Source organism: Littorina saxatilis, linkage group LG7 (genome assembly GCF_037325665.1).
Source record: "Littorina saxatilis isolate snail1 linkage group LG7, US_GU_Lsax_2.0, whole genome shotgun sequence".
Classification (NCBI taxonomy): domain Eukaryota; kingdom Metazoa; phylum Mollusca; class Gastropoda; order Littorinimorpha; family Littorinidae; genus Littorina; species Littorina saxatilis.
Window position 1 is genome coordinate 25,307,068 of NC_090251.1, and position 16,882 is coordinate 25,323,949.

The 16,882-nt window shown below is 40.7% G+C and overlaps 1 protein-coding gene across 1 annotated transcript in view; it reads right to left on the minus strand.

The window, feature by feature from the left end:
• The window catches only part of LOC138971035 (transport and Golgi organization protein 2 homolog), a 29,409-nt gene that overhangs the window by 2,425 nt on the left and 10,102 nt on the right, over positions 1–16,882 (minus strand). The window contains exons 2-7 of the mRNA XM_070343638.1: positions 13,758–13,874; positions 12,553–12,667; positions 11,452–11,534; positions 10,142–10,298; positions 7,082–7,198; positions 5,338–5,502 (exon numbers count right to left, since the gene is read on the minus strand). Coding sequence (XP_070199739.1) covers positions 5,358–5,502; positions 7,082–7,198; positions 10,142–10,298; positions 11,452–11,534; positions 12,553–12,667; positions 13,758–13,874 — 734 coding nt within the window. The 3' untranslated portion in view covers positions 5,338–5,357. The remainder of the gene's footprint in view (positions 1–5,337; positions 5,503–7,081; positions 7,199–10,141; positions 10,299–11,451; positions 11,535–12,552; positions 12,668–13,757; positions 13,875–16,882) is intronic.

Sequence of the window (16,882 nt, forward strand, 5' to 3'; positions counted from 1 at the left end):
ACACAAAGAGCACCCTGACTGTTAATGTTTGGTAGGTCACCAAATGGAGGCATGACACAGAGAGCACCCCGACTGTTAATGTTTGGTAGGTGACCAAATGGAGGCGTGACACAGACAGCACCCTGACTGTTAATGTTTGGTAGGTGACCAAATGGAGGCGTGACACAGAGAGCACCCCGACTGTTAATGTTTGGTAGGTGACCAAATGGAGGCGTGACACAGAGAGCACCCCGACTGTTAATGTTTGGTAGGTGACCAAATGGAGGCGTGACACAGACAGCACCCCGACTGTTAATGTTTGGTAGGTGACCAAATGGAGGCGTGACACAGAGAGCACCCCGACTGTTAATGTTTGGTAGGTGACCAAATGGAGGCGTGACACAGAGAGCACCCCGACTGTTAATGTTTGGTAGGTGACCAAATGGAGGCGTGACACAGAGAGCACCCCGACTGTTAATGTTTGGTAGGTGACCAAATGGAGGCGTGACACAGACAGCACCCCGACTGTTAATGTTTGGTAGGTGACCAAATGGAGGCGTGACACAGAGAGCACCCCGACTGTTAATGTTTGGTAGGTGACCAAATGGAGGCGTGACACAGACAGCACCCTGACTGTTAATGTTTGGTAGGTGACCAAATGGAGGCGTGACACAGAGAGCACCCCGACTGTTAATGTTTGGTAGGTGACCAAATGGAGGCGTGACACAGAGAGCACCCCGACTGTTAATGTTTGGTAGGTGACCAAATGGAGGCGTGACACAGACAGCACCCCGACTGTTAATGTTTGGTAGGTGACCAAATGGAGGCGTGACACAGAGAGCACCCCGACTGTTAATGTTTGGTAGGTGACCAAATGGAGGCGTGACACAGACAGCACCCCGACTGTTAATGTTTGGTAGGTGACCAAATGGAGGCGTGACACAGACAGCACCCTGACTGTTAATGTTTGGTAGGTCACCAAATGGAGGCATGACACAGAGAGCACCCCGACTGTTAATGTTTGGTAGGTGACCAAATGGAGGCGTGACACAGAGAGCACCCCGACTGTTAATGTTTGGTAGGTGACCAAATGGAGGCGTGACACAGAGAGCACCCCGACTGTTAATGTTTGGTAGGTGACCAAATGGAGGCGTGACACAGAGAGCACCCCGACTGTTAATGTTTGGTAGGTGACCAAATGGAGGCGTGACACAGACAGCACCCCGACTGTTAATGTTTGGTAGGTGACCAAATGGAGGCGTGACACAGAGAGCACCCCGACTGTTAATGTTTGGTAGGTGACCAAATGGAGGCGTGACACAGACAGCACCATGACTGTTAATGTTTGGTAGGTGACCAAATGGAGGCGTGACACAGAGAGCACCCCGACTGTTAATGTTTGGTAGGTGACCAAATGGAGGCGTGACACAGAGAGCACCCCGACTGTTAATGTTTGGTAGGTGACCAAATGGAGGCGTGACACAGACAGCACCCTGACTGTTAATGTTTGGTAGGTGACCAAATGGAGGCGTGACACAGAGGCAGAACTGAAGAGGCAAAGCAACAGCTGGACAGAAGCACAGAGAGCACCCCGACTGTTAATGTTTGGTAGGTGACCAAATCATGGAGGCGTGACACAGAGGCACAACTGACGAGGAAAAGCAACAGCTGGACAGAAGCGGAAAAAACAGCCCAGAACAGGGTGCGATGGAGAATGTCGTCGATGGCCACTAGCACTGGGGGCAAAGGGCCTAAGTAAGTAATGTGACCAAATGGAGGGATGGTAGTATGAGTTATTTGTAATATGCTGTTTGTTTGCAAATGAAAAGACATGTCGAGAAAGTCGGTATCCAAATGAGCCACCGAAGCGGATGTAGCTTTAGTACGCCGAGACAGATGCTAGTTGTCTGATTGGTCAGTTTGAGAATCAACAGAGCTCTCGTGGATCCACGGAAACACGTGGTAAAAAACAACAAGAGAAATATCGGCTTCGATGCACTGCGCTAAACAATGAATATTGTTTACGGTAAATAATATTTTATTTACGGTATATAATGTATTATTTACCAAATCATGAATTATATAGCGGAAACCTATTATATAGCTATATAAAGCATTATTTAGCGTAATAATACTATTTCAAGGCAAAAACAGTAAATAATAAATTATTTATCTAAATAATATTTTATTTACATACAATATTTTATTTATCTAAATAATATTTTATTTACATACAATATTTTATTTATCCAAATAATATTTTATTTATCTAAATAATATTTTATTTATTTAAATAATATTTTATTTATCTAAATAACACTTTATTTACATATAATATATTGTTTAGAGAAAACGCGTAATTATTTATAAATAATGAGTTATTTACAGACACAATCTATTATTTATGCTAAACAATGCATTGTTTAGTGCTTTGTGCTCTCTTTTTTCTGTATCTGTAAATAATGCATTGTTTAAGTTAAACAATGCATTATTTAGCTAAATAATGCATGATATAGTTAAATAAAGCATTGTTTAGCTAAATAACGCGTTATTTAGCTAAATAATGCGTTATTTAGACATCAAGAGCTAGAAGGGACATTTGCACCATTCGGATTGCCATACAGCAAGACCGTATACTCGTAGCATCGTCAGTCCACCGCTCATGGCAAAGGCAGTGAAATTGACAAGAAGAGCGGGGTAGTAGTTGCGCTAAGAAGGATAGCACGCTTTTCTGTACCTCTCTTCGTTTTAACTTTCTGAGCGTGTTTTTAATCCAAACATATCATATCTATATGTTTTTGGAATCAGGAACCAACAAGGAATAAGATGAAAGTGTTTTTAAATTGATTTCGACAATTTAATTTTGAAAATAATTTTTATATATTTAATTTTCAGAGCTTGTTTTTAATCCAAATATAACATATTTATATGTTTTTGGAATCAGCAAATGATGGAGAATAAGATGAACATAAATTTGGATCGTTTTATAAAAGAAATATTTTTTTTACAATTTTCAGATTTTAATGACCAAAGTCATTAATTAATTTTTAAGCCACCACGCTGAAATGCAATACCGAAGTCCGGGCTTCGTCGAACAATACTTGACCAAAATTTCAACCAATTTGGTTGAAAAATGAGGGCGTGACAGTGCCGCCTCAACTTTCACGAAAAGCCGGATATGACGTCATCAAAGACATTTATAAAAAAAATGAAAAAAACGTATGGGGATATCATACCCAGGAACTTTCATGTCAAATTTCATAAAGATCGGTCCAGTAGTTTGGTCTGAATCGCTCTACACGCACGCACACACACACACACACACACACACACACACACACACACATACAGTCGAAACCGTTTATAACGAATCTCAGGGGAAAACGTTTTTTATTCGTTATAATCGATTTTCGTTATAACCGATTAGATCGGTTATAACGAAGACAAGAGGAAAAATTTGTTATAACCGGTTTCTTCACATTTTCAACGTAAAAATGGTAAAATGTTGGCAAATAAGTATTGTTTTCTGTTGCATAAGTAATCTTTTTGTCATATCATTAAAACATTCAATGAGGTACATACATAATCGTACATGAGAGAGAGAGAGAGAGAGAGACTCGGAGAGAGAGAGATACACGGAGAGAGTGTGTGAGAGAGACAGAGAGAGATGGCGAAAGAGAGAGAGAGAGAGAGGGGGGGGGGGGGGGGTATGGGGCATGCAACAGGCCTAGGGAAAGCTGGAGATTCAAGTGGAGAATTATCAACTGTTATGTGGTCTATACAACGGTCAAATAAATGAATAATTAAGCAGAGAGATCGTTTTCAACAGAAATACCAAAGTTTGCCTGAAACAATAAACACACACACACACACACACACACACACACACACACACACACACACACACATCGAATTCTGTTCTTCAACAAATCTGTTTATTAGGCCATAACCTTGTACCCAAGAATGTAACAATGAAATAAAAACAACAACAAAAGACCTGGTGTCAAAAATTGATGTACAAAATAATGGCTTTGTTTTGCAGGCGGAAAAGAAAATAGACAAAAAAACAACACTTAGATGTTTACTTAAACTATCAAGCAATTTACAAATAGAAACTGGTGAAAACAATTCAAATAAATTCATTTGTAATGAATTTAATTATCCTTGTCTTTTGGAACTACATATTTATGGAAAAATGGATTCTTTTTTCAAACTAAAACTGAAGCACAAAAATAACCTGTACAACTTGACAGTGTTTACAAATGCTTAACTATCGCGACACTAGCAATCCAGTTGGATTAAAATAATAGTGTCATTAAATAATAATCTTCCCATAAATGAACGCAAAATGAAATGGTCAACACAGATCAGCAACGATACATTTGAATAAGGAAAATTAGCTGCAGCGTGACTCTATAACAGAACAAACAAATTCAAGTTGCAAAAGTTATACCTTTGTTTCTGCTTTGCATTTTCGTTATAACCGGTTTGTTTTTAGTGATAACTAAGAACACCGCTGGCAGGGAAAAAATAAAATGTTTGTTATAACCAATATTCGTTATACCCGGTTTCGTTATAGTGATAACTAAGAACACCGCTGGCAGGGAAAAAATAAAATGTTCGTTATAATCAATATTTAGTCGCCATCTTGTTGTATGAATTACTTCCCAAAGTTGATGTCATAAGTCATAAGTTACGAAAAAGTTGGATTTGCGTCATAGTTTCGTTCTAACCGGTTCTTTTTCTGGTCTGGGAACAAGAAATGTTGACGTTGTAAGCAGTTTCTCGTTATAACCGGTTTCATTATAACCAGTTTGTTTTTAGTGATAACTAAGAACAGCGCTGGCAGGGAAAAAATAAAATGTTCGTTATGACCAATATTCGTTATAACCGGTTACGTTATAAACGATTCCGACTGTACACACACACATACACCACGACCCTCGTCTCGATTCCCCCCTCGATGTTAAAACATTTAGTCATAACTTGACTAAATGTAAAAAGAAAAACAAATTCATTGATGAACAATCATGTATGCTTACAATGTTCACGCATGTTTACAGTACACGTACACACACACACGCGCGCGCACTCACACACAGACACTACAAGAGACTACTGCACAGACAGGACGAGTTAACAAGCCATGCTGGAACACATTCGTGTCACTTGGAGAGAACTGGAAGGAGCTACATCAACATATGTACATACAAGCTCTCTGCAACAGGAGTGTTTTGGGCTGAGGTAAGAATATAGGCTGCTGGACTAACTAATAATAAGTAATATCATCTGGGAGTGCGTTCCACGCGGATGGTATTTGGTTCCTGAGAAATCGTTCACCAAATGTTTGGTACTAGCCTTTGTGGTGTGAGCTCGTGTCAAAATGCTGCATCTGGTAAGTGCATTTTGAACTCAAAGTTGACCGTAGACCACCGGGGGTTGGCGCTATCCACGGGTGTTTGTAGATTTGTTTCTGTGTAGTCACAGTTCCCTTCTTTGTCTATCAGCAGCACGGTGGTTGTCCTGAAAAACCCAATGCAAAAATGTTAGCAGTCGACTGGTATCTGTAGAGTCTTCTCTATGTAGACACAGTTCCATTTTTTGTCTATCACAACATTCCGGGCGCATTGGCCGCGTGGATGATAAGACATCGGCCCCCCAGTATGCGGAAGGTCGCGGGTTCGAATTCCAGCTGCATCTGGTGGGTTAGGGTGGAAAATTGTCCGATCTCTCAGGTCAACTTACGTGCGGACCTGTTGGTGCCTTCGGTATCTCTCTTCGCGTGTACACGCAAGCACAAGACCAAGTGCGCACGAAAAAGATCCTGTAATCCATGTCATGTCAGAAACACGAACATAACCAGCATGCTTCCCCAAAACACGGTCATACATGTATAAACCCACTCGTGCAAAAACATGAGTGAACGTCGGAGTTTCAGTCCATGAACGAAGACAAAGAAGACTGAGATCAGTCTATCGCAGGCACGGCGGTTGCCCTACAAACACACAACGTAAACATGTAGGCATTGCTGCAGGCCAATTACTGATCAAGTAGGTTCCAATGGCAGTTTTTAAATTACATTTTGATGATATCATTCACACTGTATTTATAAGATTTAACAAGAGTGTTTTGGCACGAGCAGAGTTTAGAGCTTTTACTTCCAGTTTCTCATGAGCTGAGAAACCCCAGCCGCTTCAAAGCTCACTGGTCTGTACGATAAACATGGCTATCATTAATTGTCTGTTATATATCTCACCAAGCTAGGCCTCACTCTTAAAAAAGACACCGTAAAACCTCCCTGGACAATTATCTTAGAACTGAGACACCACACATTGACAGCAGTAGTGGCCGCCCCTTTATGCTTATCAGTGTTTCTTAAAGGCCAACCGCATCGGCGCGCGATATATATACCTCTAGTTTCACGTGCTGGCAACGCTAAATATAGCTCTCTGGCCTTCAACTACAACAAGCCTTTGTCTCCTGGAGACGGATGTTCGGCTTTAAAAGGAACACTCCTGCTAGTAAAACAGTTTGGCTCACCGTCTTAGATCTGGTCGGGCTTTTATATGGGATAAAACCATCCCTCCAATTGGTCACATACCAAAACTCAACACCCTCACTGCTTGTTGAGTTGGATTTTTGTTTGTTATGAATTAACTTCTTAAATTACAAAAAAAAGAACACATGAGAATCTTCAGTCTGTTGGCTGAAATCAGAATTTTTTCTGAGCCCTTGAACACAATTTCAGACTTTTTTTCTGAGCCCTTGAACACAATTTCAGACTTTTTTTCTGAGCCCTTGAACACAATTTCAGAGCTTTTCTTTGTGAACTATCCTCTGTTTGTGTTTTACTTTGGAACCCTTCGTCACTATTAGACATTTTAATGAATCATTGCTCCCATGTCTGAAAAAAATAATTCATCAACAAATTCCCGCTGTACACAGGGAGGACCCAGGCAGGTGGTTTTTGACCAAGTGGGGGGATGGCTTTAAATCTGTAAAAGCCCGACCAGATTTAAGAGGGTGAGCCAAACTATTTACGCGGGGAGTCTGTCTTAATCTGTTTGTGCTGCAATACAGTTTGCTGGTTTTATTTCTTCACCTGGTGCCATACTGTCTGTTAGGATCCCACACGAACACAGATGAGATGGCTTCCATGGACTTCAGTTCCCATCCGCATTCCTTCCCTTGTTTGTGCAGCTGTGGGTCAGGCCAGTTCCTGAGGTGTGAAACAACTGTTAATTGTGATGGATCAGGACTGTCATACATGTATACCTGTCATCTTGATCATGTAAAGATTTTAGTCAAGCAGTATGTAAGAAATGTTTAGTCCTTTGTACTGGAATCTTGCATTCTCCCAGTAATGTCATATATTGTACTACGTTGCAAGCCCCTGGAGCAAATTTTTTATCAGTGCTTTTGTGAACAAGAAACACTTAACAAGTGGCTCTATCCCATCTCCCCCCCCCCCCCCTTTCCCCTATCCCATCTCCCCCCTTTCCCTCGTCGCGATATAACCTTCGTGGTTGAAAACGACGTTAAACACCAAATAAAGAAAGAAAGAAATCTGAACAACAAAGTGACTGTGGTGAGATGAACAAAGTTGAAAAACAAGAGAATTCCGTACAGCACAATACAATACCATTTTTCGCTTATGAAAGCTTCTTCAGGAAACAGACAAAAACAAAGTACAACAAAAAGCAAAAGCAACACTGACGGCACGAACAAGGACAAGGTTGGAAAAGAAGATGAAATGACATACACGGGGTCTAGATCTTCAAAGGGATGTCATACCAGTGATCACGATATTGTAAGGCATGACATACCTATAAATAAGTTCATGTAAGCGGCATAACATACCAGTGAACCAAATCTTGTAAGGTAAGACATCTTATAAAACAAAAAAAATGTAATCTAGATCTTGTAGGGAATGACATACCAGTGATCTAGATCTTGTAAGGAATGACATATCAGTGATCTAGATCTTGCAAGGAATTACATACCAGTGATCTAGATCTTGTAAGGAATGACATGACAGTGATTTAGATCTTGCAAGGAATTACATACCAGTGATCTAGATCTTGTAAGGAATGACATATAAGTGATCTAGATCTTGCAAGGAATTACATACCAGTGATCTAGATCTTGCAAGGAATGACATGACAGTGATTTAGATCTTGCAAGGAATGACATACCAGTGATCTAAACGCCATGAGCCTCCCTCTGGGAGGGTATGTGCATAGAAATACTCACTATAAATATAAATAAAAAAATAAAAAAAATAAAAAATATAAATAAATAAATAAATAAATATAAATAAATAAATAAATCTAGATCTTGCAAGGAATGACATGACAGTGATCTAGATCTTGTAAGGAATGACATACCAGTGATCTAGATCTTGTAAGGAATGACATATTCTTTCTTTATTTGGTTTTTAACGTCGTTTTCAACCACGAAGGTTATATCGCGACGGGGAAAGGGGGGAGATGAGATAGAGCCACTTGTCAATTGTTTCTTGTTCACAAAATACTAATTAAAAATTTGCTCCAGGGGCTTGCAACGTTGTAGTACAATATATTACCTTACTGGGAGAATGCTACAAACATTGACTATATTCTATACAAGAAACACTTAACAAGGGTAAAAGGAGAAACAGAATCCGTTAGTCGCCTCTTACGACATGCTGGGGAGCATCGGGTAAATTCTTCCCCCTAACCCGCGGGGGGTAGGAATTACATACCAGTGATCTAGATCTTGCAAGGAATGACATGACAGTGATTTAGATCTTGCAAGGAATGACATACCAGTGATCTAGATCTTGCAAGGAATGACATACCAGTGATCTAGATCTTGTAAGGAATGACATACCAGTGATCTAGATCTTGTAAGGAATGACATACCAGTGATCTAGATCTTATAAGGAATTACATTCCAGTGATCTAGATCTTGTAAGGAATGACATAAGTGATCTAGATCTTGTAAGGAATGACATATCAGTGATCTAGATCTTGTAAGGAATGACATACCAGTGATCTAGATCTTGTAAGGAATGACATACCAGTGATCTAGATCTTGTAAGGAATGACATACCAGTGATCTAGATCTTGTAAGGAATGACATACCAGTGATCTAGATCTTGCAAGGAATGACATATCAGTGATCTAGATCTTGTAAGGAATGACATACCAGTGATCTAGATCTTGTAAGGAATGACATATCAGTGATCTAGATCTTGCAAGGAATTACATACCAGTGATCTAGATCTTGTAAGGAATGACATATAAGTGATCTAGATCTTGCAAGGAATTACATACCAGTGATCTAGATCTTATAAGGAATTACATTCCAGTGATCTAGATCTTGTAAGGAATGACATAAGTGATCTAGATCTTGTAAGGAATGACATACCAGTGATCTAGATCTTGTAAGGAATGACATATCAGTGATCTAGATCTTGTAAGGAATGACATACCAGTGATCTAGATCTTGTAAGGAATGACATACCAGTGATCTAGATCTTGTAAGGAATGACATACCAGTGATCTAGATCTTGTAAGGAATGATATACCAGTGATCTAGATCTTGTAAGGAATGACATACCAGTGAGATGATATCTTGCAAGGAATGACATGACAGTGATCTAGATCTTGTAAGGAATGACATGACAGTGATCTAGATCTTGTAAGGAATGACATACCAGTGATCTAGATCTTGTAAGGAATATCATACACCTGTACCAGTGATTTAGATCTAGTAAATAATGACATGCCAGTTATTCAAATCTTGTAAGCAATGACATGCCAGTGATCTAGATTTCGAAAAAAAATGACATACCATTGAAGTAAAACTTGTTAATTACATTATATCTGTGATTTAGATGCGGTAAGAAATGCCATGGTTCATATCAGTGATCTAAATATTGCATGCAATGAATATTTATAACTTCTGCCTGTACTTATACCTGTGGTTCACCTGTAAATGACTTACACCTGTGGGCTACCTGTAATGGACTTATACCTGTGGACTACCTGTAATGGACCTGTGGTTTTCCTGAAAATTACTGATACCTGTGGACTACCTGTAATGGACTTATACCTGTGGTTTACCTGTACATGACTTATACCTGTGGGCTATCTCTAATGGATGTACCAGCACATACTTTTCATTAGTGTGCATCAACTTGAACAGCTCGTCCTTGAGTCGGCCTTTTGACGAAACCGTCCGGTGATCTTGAACAATTTTTCGGAACTCGTCTCGACCTTTGGTCACTTTCAGCCAGGGGATTTTCACTGGCGAGTTTCCCCTGGCATTGTATTCTGCGCACAATAACAGTCATAACATTTGACTTGCTGAAACATCAGGGACGAAGTATTTCGTTCAAATTTTCACTCTACAATCTCAGAATTATAACAGTATGCCAGAAGTCATGAACCCTAGCATGTGAATACAAATTTAGTGATCAAACTCAGGAACTTGCATACAATTGATCTTCTTTTTCTTCATCATTCACGTAATCATATTTAGATCTGAAAATTGTACTTATTACTGTCCAAGCACCTAAAATGTGATTAGTTTATAAAGAGTACCGGTATAGGCCGAGAACAAAACAGAATCAGAGACCGTAAAGTACACAATGTGTACTCTACGGTCTCTGACAGAATAAGATTGATGCTCAAACGGCCTTGCGTGACCCAATGGGTTCTCGAGACAAGACACAAAACTAAACAATTGTGCAACACACTTGTTTGCTTTGCCTATTGAAGCACGTGGGTCGACTTTGACGTGACGTGAGTGAATCGGTTTTTGACGCTATAGATTACGACGCTTATACTGCCCGTTTCATATACATCTTGAAGCTAATCCGGCTTAACTGGGCGAAGTCAACTACGCGAAGTATGCTTCACGAAGCTGGCCACACGAAGCTTTAGCACTGAGTTTCATGGGTGGGACTGAAAAATATCATGAATCCTGAAGAATTTTAAGGGGGGGTCTGGGGGCCGCCGATAGCCCCCAGTGGGGTCCAGGGAAAAGAGAGAGAAAAAAAAAAGAGGCCATAATCGAATCCGGATTTTCGGCATATACCGAAAGAATCCCCACCCGTGGAATTTTCAGTAAACCGATTTTGCGAAGTCTTCGCGAAGTCGACTTCGGGCTCCATTAAGGACAGCCTTCAAGAACAGGAGCTTGCCGATCGAAGTATGCAGTACCCCATCACACTACAGAATGCGACCATTCGACCTTGTGACCGGTAAATTCCATCGTGTGACAGCGGCTTAAGGCGAAGGAGTAGGATGCTTCGATCAACCCGCACTTTGATACCTGTTCCTGCGTTTTAAAGCCATACACTTTGTGGGCGAAAATTAGAACGTTTGTGTAAAATAATGAGTGGAAGACTGGAGGAAAGGAACAATTATGGAAAAAGAGAGAACTGAAATTACATAAGACATAAAATAATTTTATTTAGCTTACCATTAGCATTTATCGCTGATACCACTGATGCTTTGTCAGCGAGTTCGTCATTGGTCACCAGTGCCATTCTACTGCTGTCTTTCCTAAAAAGGAGAGAACATATATACATTTTCCATACTCAAGTTAACGTAACAGCTGGAGAAGTAAAAGGAACTCTTTCAAGACCTAAAATCTGAGAGAAGCGGGTCTTATTAACACGCCGAGAGCCGGGGAGCCTTCAAATGGGGGTAAAGTAACAGATCTATTAACAATACATCTGAAAGACTAGAGTTTTAAAACGGGGGGGGGGGGGGGGGGGGTTGGAGGAGGAGGGGGGGTGTCACTATTGTGGAAAATGGAAAAATACACAACACGTGACCACACTGTACAAAAAGAAAATAATTGGTGCAATGGCTCTATCGCTGCCAAGGAAAACAAAACCAGACAATGAATGTTCAAACATAACTGTCCGATTTTTGGAAGAGTTGCCCACCCTTGGAAATACTGGGGCAAATAAACTCAGTGTGACAGTTGATATTATGCGTACGACTATCATCTCAGTGAAAATAAGCTCTGATCTATATCTGCAATGTCCACTCAATATATCACTCTTTTCGATTCATCTTCGAAAGTATGCACATCGGAGCTGACCATATTCATTGCCGTGTCCCTCACTGAGTGCTCAGATCGCCGACCACGTGTGGAGACACGCTGCTCGCTGGTGATTGGCCTACACTGTCACATGGGTTTGCTTGCCTCAGTATTGCAAAGGAAAAGCAACTGTTTCACAATCCATACAAACTCGACAGGGTTATTTCCGGAATTCGTCTAAATTTCATTACCTACCATGGCTATATGTTTAAAAGCTGTCCAAGTTATTTCATATTTCTCTTTTCTTAAATGTCCTCTGTCTACATCCAGCGTTAGTTGTTGAAATGTATTCAACACAGGTGGTACATTATAACATCTATTCTGTTCCTTTATTTCATTAGGTCTATTGAGCCACGTCAAAACTTATCTAAGGAGACAATTTAAGCTGTGTTGATTATGTCTTATTCTTTCTAACAGCGAACTAGTTCTGCAGATCTGTTCATTACCCATGGCATGCGCTCACAATCTTACCTCAGTTCTATCAAACTAAGGACGAATCCATTGTAGTTATTCTTTTCTGGGACTATCTTCTCTGCGTAGGCTTGTATGGTGTCCTTTGTGGTCAGAAAGTCTGTTACCAAATGCCCTAAAAAAAAAGACCGGATGTTAAGGTAACACACACACACGCACACATACACACAGTAACGCGCGCGCGGCCGACACACACACACACACACTAGCAGACACTTTATTAAACAAGCAAGAATTAACATGACTACACATGATGAATAAGTCAGACAACCGCGGCACAGACCAAACAAATCTTCCCAGGTGATTGTTTTACCTTTTTTTGCTTCTTCACTTTTCCGCGCTAAATATTTTGCCGGTTGCCTACTAATTAAGCACTGCATGATTGTGTCTCGATCGCGTAGGCGGTTTAGAGGGCAAAAGAGCACGCATCGGCGATTATCCAATGTCTGCTCAATATAATGCCTTTTAGTCTTTTGAAAATATGCTCATCGGAGCCACGATTCACTGCCACTTGTCTGCTGTGATTGTTAACTCACAATTGAGGTCTAACGAATGACGTATCACAACGTGCGCGGTCGTCCTTGGCGGTCAAGAAAGCCGCGGGCGCCGCCGCGATCATTGCGCAGACGACACTTCTAGACAGCCAATATTTTTTGTGCGCATCACGTGCTCCACATAAATCGGCCGGAAACCTGGATACCTCAAGTCAAACTCACGTGCCCTCAAGCCAAAACACATGTGACCTCAAGCAAAACACGTTGGCAGCTATCACTGCAGGCCGCCGACCATCATTGTCCCAACGTCGGAATCGCGAGGTCCGATGTGCATGTTTTCAAAACAAAAGGGCATCACTGAAGTCGAACGGACACTGCATACACATCGGAGCCGGCTATACACATTCGCTGCGATCGCTTGCGTTCACTGGTGGACGGCGTGACGTCGTTTGCCTCATTGTCAGGGTCACAACTCTTCCACATCGAATGCACATCCCGAAAGAGTTATTTACAAAAAACGTCTTTTGTGACGTCAATCGGGTAAGATGAATACAACCCACTTTTTTTTGTTTTAACAAGAACCATGCAAACCCTTATGGTTAAAGGTTAATTGTACGAGGTGTTTCAACCATGAATATGCAGTAGGCCTACTATAACAATACGTATGTCCGTGTACTTAAATGTTCATCATGAATAAGCTGCACAGTTTACCTCTGCCCTGCTTGTTGAGTTCTTGAGGTGCCGAGATGTTGACTAAACAACCAATCCGTCCCTGATGACTGGCACCAAACCATGTTCCACCCTCTCTTCCTTGAACCAGATCCAATCCTATAACATGATGGAGAGAACACACACACACACACACACACACACACACACGCGCACACACGCACCACACATACACACACACACACACACACACACACACACACACACACACACATACATACACGCACGCACTAACGAACACACACACACACACACACACACACACACACACACACACACACACACACACACACACACACACACACACACACACACACACACAGCAATGAAGAAAGGTGAGTGTATGGTACGTTTTACATGACTCCAGGCAAAACGAAACATCATTCACAAATACGTCGACTTAAAGGTCTTTGTAGTGGACGGAGACATTGAAAAAAAACCACTTATGAGTTGGCATATAATTCGACATCTACATTAAGATAGAAACTGGTGAGAGTCTAAAGAAACGACTCGTAAACTAACAAAAACCATAACTTTTGCAAATGGGACAATAGACATTTTAACCAAGTCAAGTCAAGTCAAGTTTTATTCCGATAAAACCCCGTGAGGGTACATGGAAAATTAAAAAACACAATAAAAACACATTTCATTCAACACCAAATAAAAGGAACTAAAACAAAAAGAAATCAGGCTATGTACAGAAAAGGGAGTTGAGGGGTGAGGGAGAGCAAAAACAATACAAGAAACAATTCAACAATAATAATAATAAATAATAATAATAATAATAATAATAATAATAATAATAATGATAATAAAACACACAAAGTAATTACATACATTTCTTTACTATGGGAAATGTGGGGAAGGGGGAGGGGGGGGGGGGGTGATGGGTGAGTTAACATAAGGACAAAAATACTATTACAATCAACACAAAACAGATAACGGAGTATAAAGCTAAAAGAGAATTAAATTTTACTCGCTTCTCAAACAGTCCATGACAAGTGTCATGAACTTTGCGAGTTTTAGCAATAAACTCTTTTTTGTAGTGGAAAAAAGCTCTCTGAATTTAACTGAATTGGGGCGGGCATAATAATAGCACCGTAACAACTGTTTTCTATAATTGGTAAAAAAAGGACATACAAAAATATAATGGAACTCGTCCCCAAGGTCACCTGATGAACATTTGTGACAGATTCTGTCTTGTCTGGGAATACTAAGAGTCCTACCTTTTTGTATAGGCAATTTATGATTCAGTGTTCTAAATTTTAAAACAGCGTTTGCTAAATTAACCGGCAGGATGGACAAGTACTTTTCAAACTCAAAATTCTCTTTATACATTCTATAATTATACGTAACTCTCCCTTTGTACTCACGCCGATCAGCACATACTCAAACATTCTTCTTAAAAGGCACACACAGCCTCCCGTAAACCATCAGTTTCTGATCACTGAGCTCCCCGAGCCTCTACTGACATACAGTACCAACATACTCTCACCGAACGGGAACATCCTGGCTGCTTTCCGTCGAGAGTGAGAAATGTTCAAAGAATTTATTTTAGTGGACTGTCTGATCGAACAATCAGGCGGTTCGTTTTGGCGCTAGAACTTGACTAACTTTTAAAATCTAAATAAACAAGAAGGGCAAAGCCCATACGACTCACATGCTTGACCTTGACCTTTACCTGACCTTGACCTTCAGGGTCAAGGTCAAATAACTAAACCTAGCAATGACATCATACACTAAGAACTGCTTTACACATTTTTCCTACCAAAATACATGTGACCTTGACCCAAGGTCAAGGTCATCCAAGGTCATGCAACACAAAGCTGTTAATTCAAGACATAGGAAGTACAATGGTGCTTATTGGCTCTTTCTACCATGAGATATGGTCACTTTTAGTGGTTCACTACCTTATTTTGGTCACATTTCATAAGGGTCAAAGTGACCTTGACCTTGATCATATGTGACCAAATGTGTCTCATGATGAAAGCATAACATGTGCCCCACATAATTTTTAAGTTTGAAACAGTTATCTTCCATAGTTCAGGGTCAAGGTCACTTCAAAATATGTATACAATCCAACTTTGAAGAGCTCCTGTGACCTTGACCTTGAAGCAAGGTAAACCAAACTGGTATCAAAAGATGGGGCTTACTTTGCCCTATATATCATATATAGGTGAGGTATTCAATCTCAAAAACTTCAGAGAAAATGTGAAAAATGTGAAAAATAGCTGTTTTTTAGACAACATTTATGGCCCCTGCGACCTTGACCTTGAAGCAAGGTCAAGATGCTATGTATGTTTTTTGGGGCCTTGTCATCATACACCATCTTGCCAAATTTGGTACTGATAGACTGAATAGTGTCCAAGAAATATCCAACGTTAAAGTTTTCCGGACGGCCGGACGTCCGGACGGACGGACGACTCGGGTGAGTACATAGACTCACTTTTGCTTCGCATGTGAGTCAAAAATTGACAGCTTGTAACACAAACATTCTTAAATCATAAAAGATTTATTTTTTCACCAAGACAAGATCAGTACAATTCGAAGTTTTGAAAGTTTAAAAAAAGGTGGCCCGGAAGCAGTTCACGCAAGGTCGTGTCTCAAAGCAGACGATTTTTCTGCACAGCGCTCGCTTTCTTTGAAGTCAACCGCCGCCGATAAGTTCGTGTGACTCGCAGCCGTTTGTTGCGTTTTAGAATCAGAGGTACACAATAACGTGCTATTGCAGTTACAGCCAGTCGCATTTAAATTACAAACTGCAGGGGCGGATCTGGGGGGGGGGGGGGGTGCAATGGGTGCAATTGCACCCCCCCCCCCCAGCGGGACAAAAAAAAAAAAAAAAAAAAAAAAAAATAAGAAGAAAAATGTATCACCTGAAAATAGCACTTTACACGCTCAGATTGCACCAGATTGCACAATTTTGCTTCCTTTAGCATGCTCGGCGCTTCGCGCCATCGGTTCGGCGCTTCGCGCCTTCGCTGATAAGATACAAAAAAACAAAAAAAACAAAAAACTTTGCACCCCCCCAACCCAGATCCGCCCCTGAACTGACGACTAAATTGTGAAAAAAAGGAAAGTGGATCACACGGGTTCACGATGGCTCA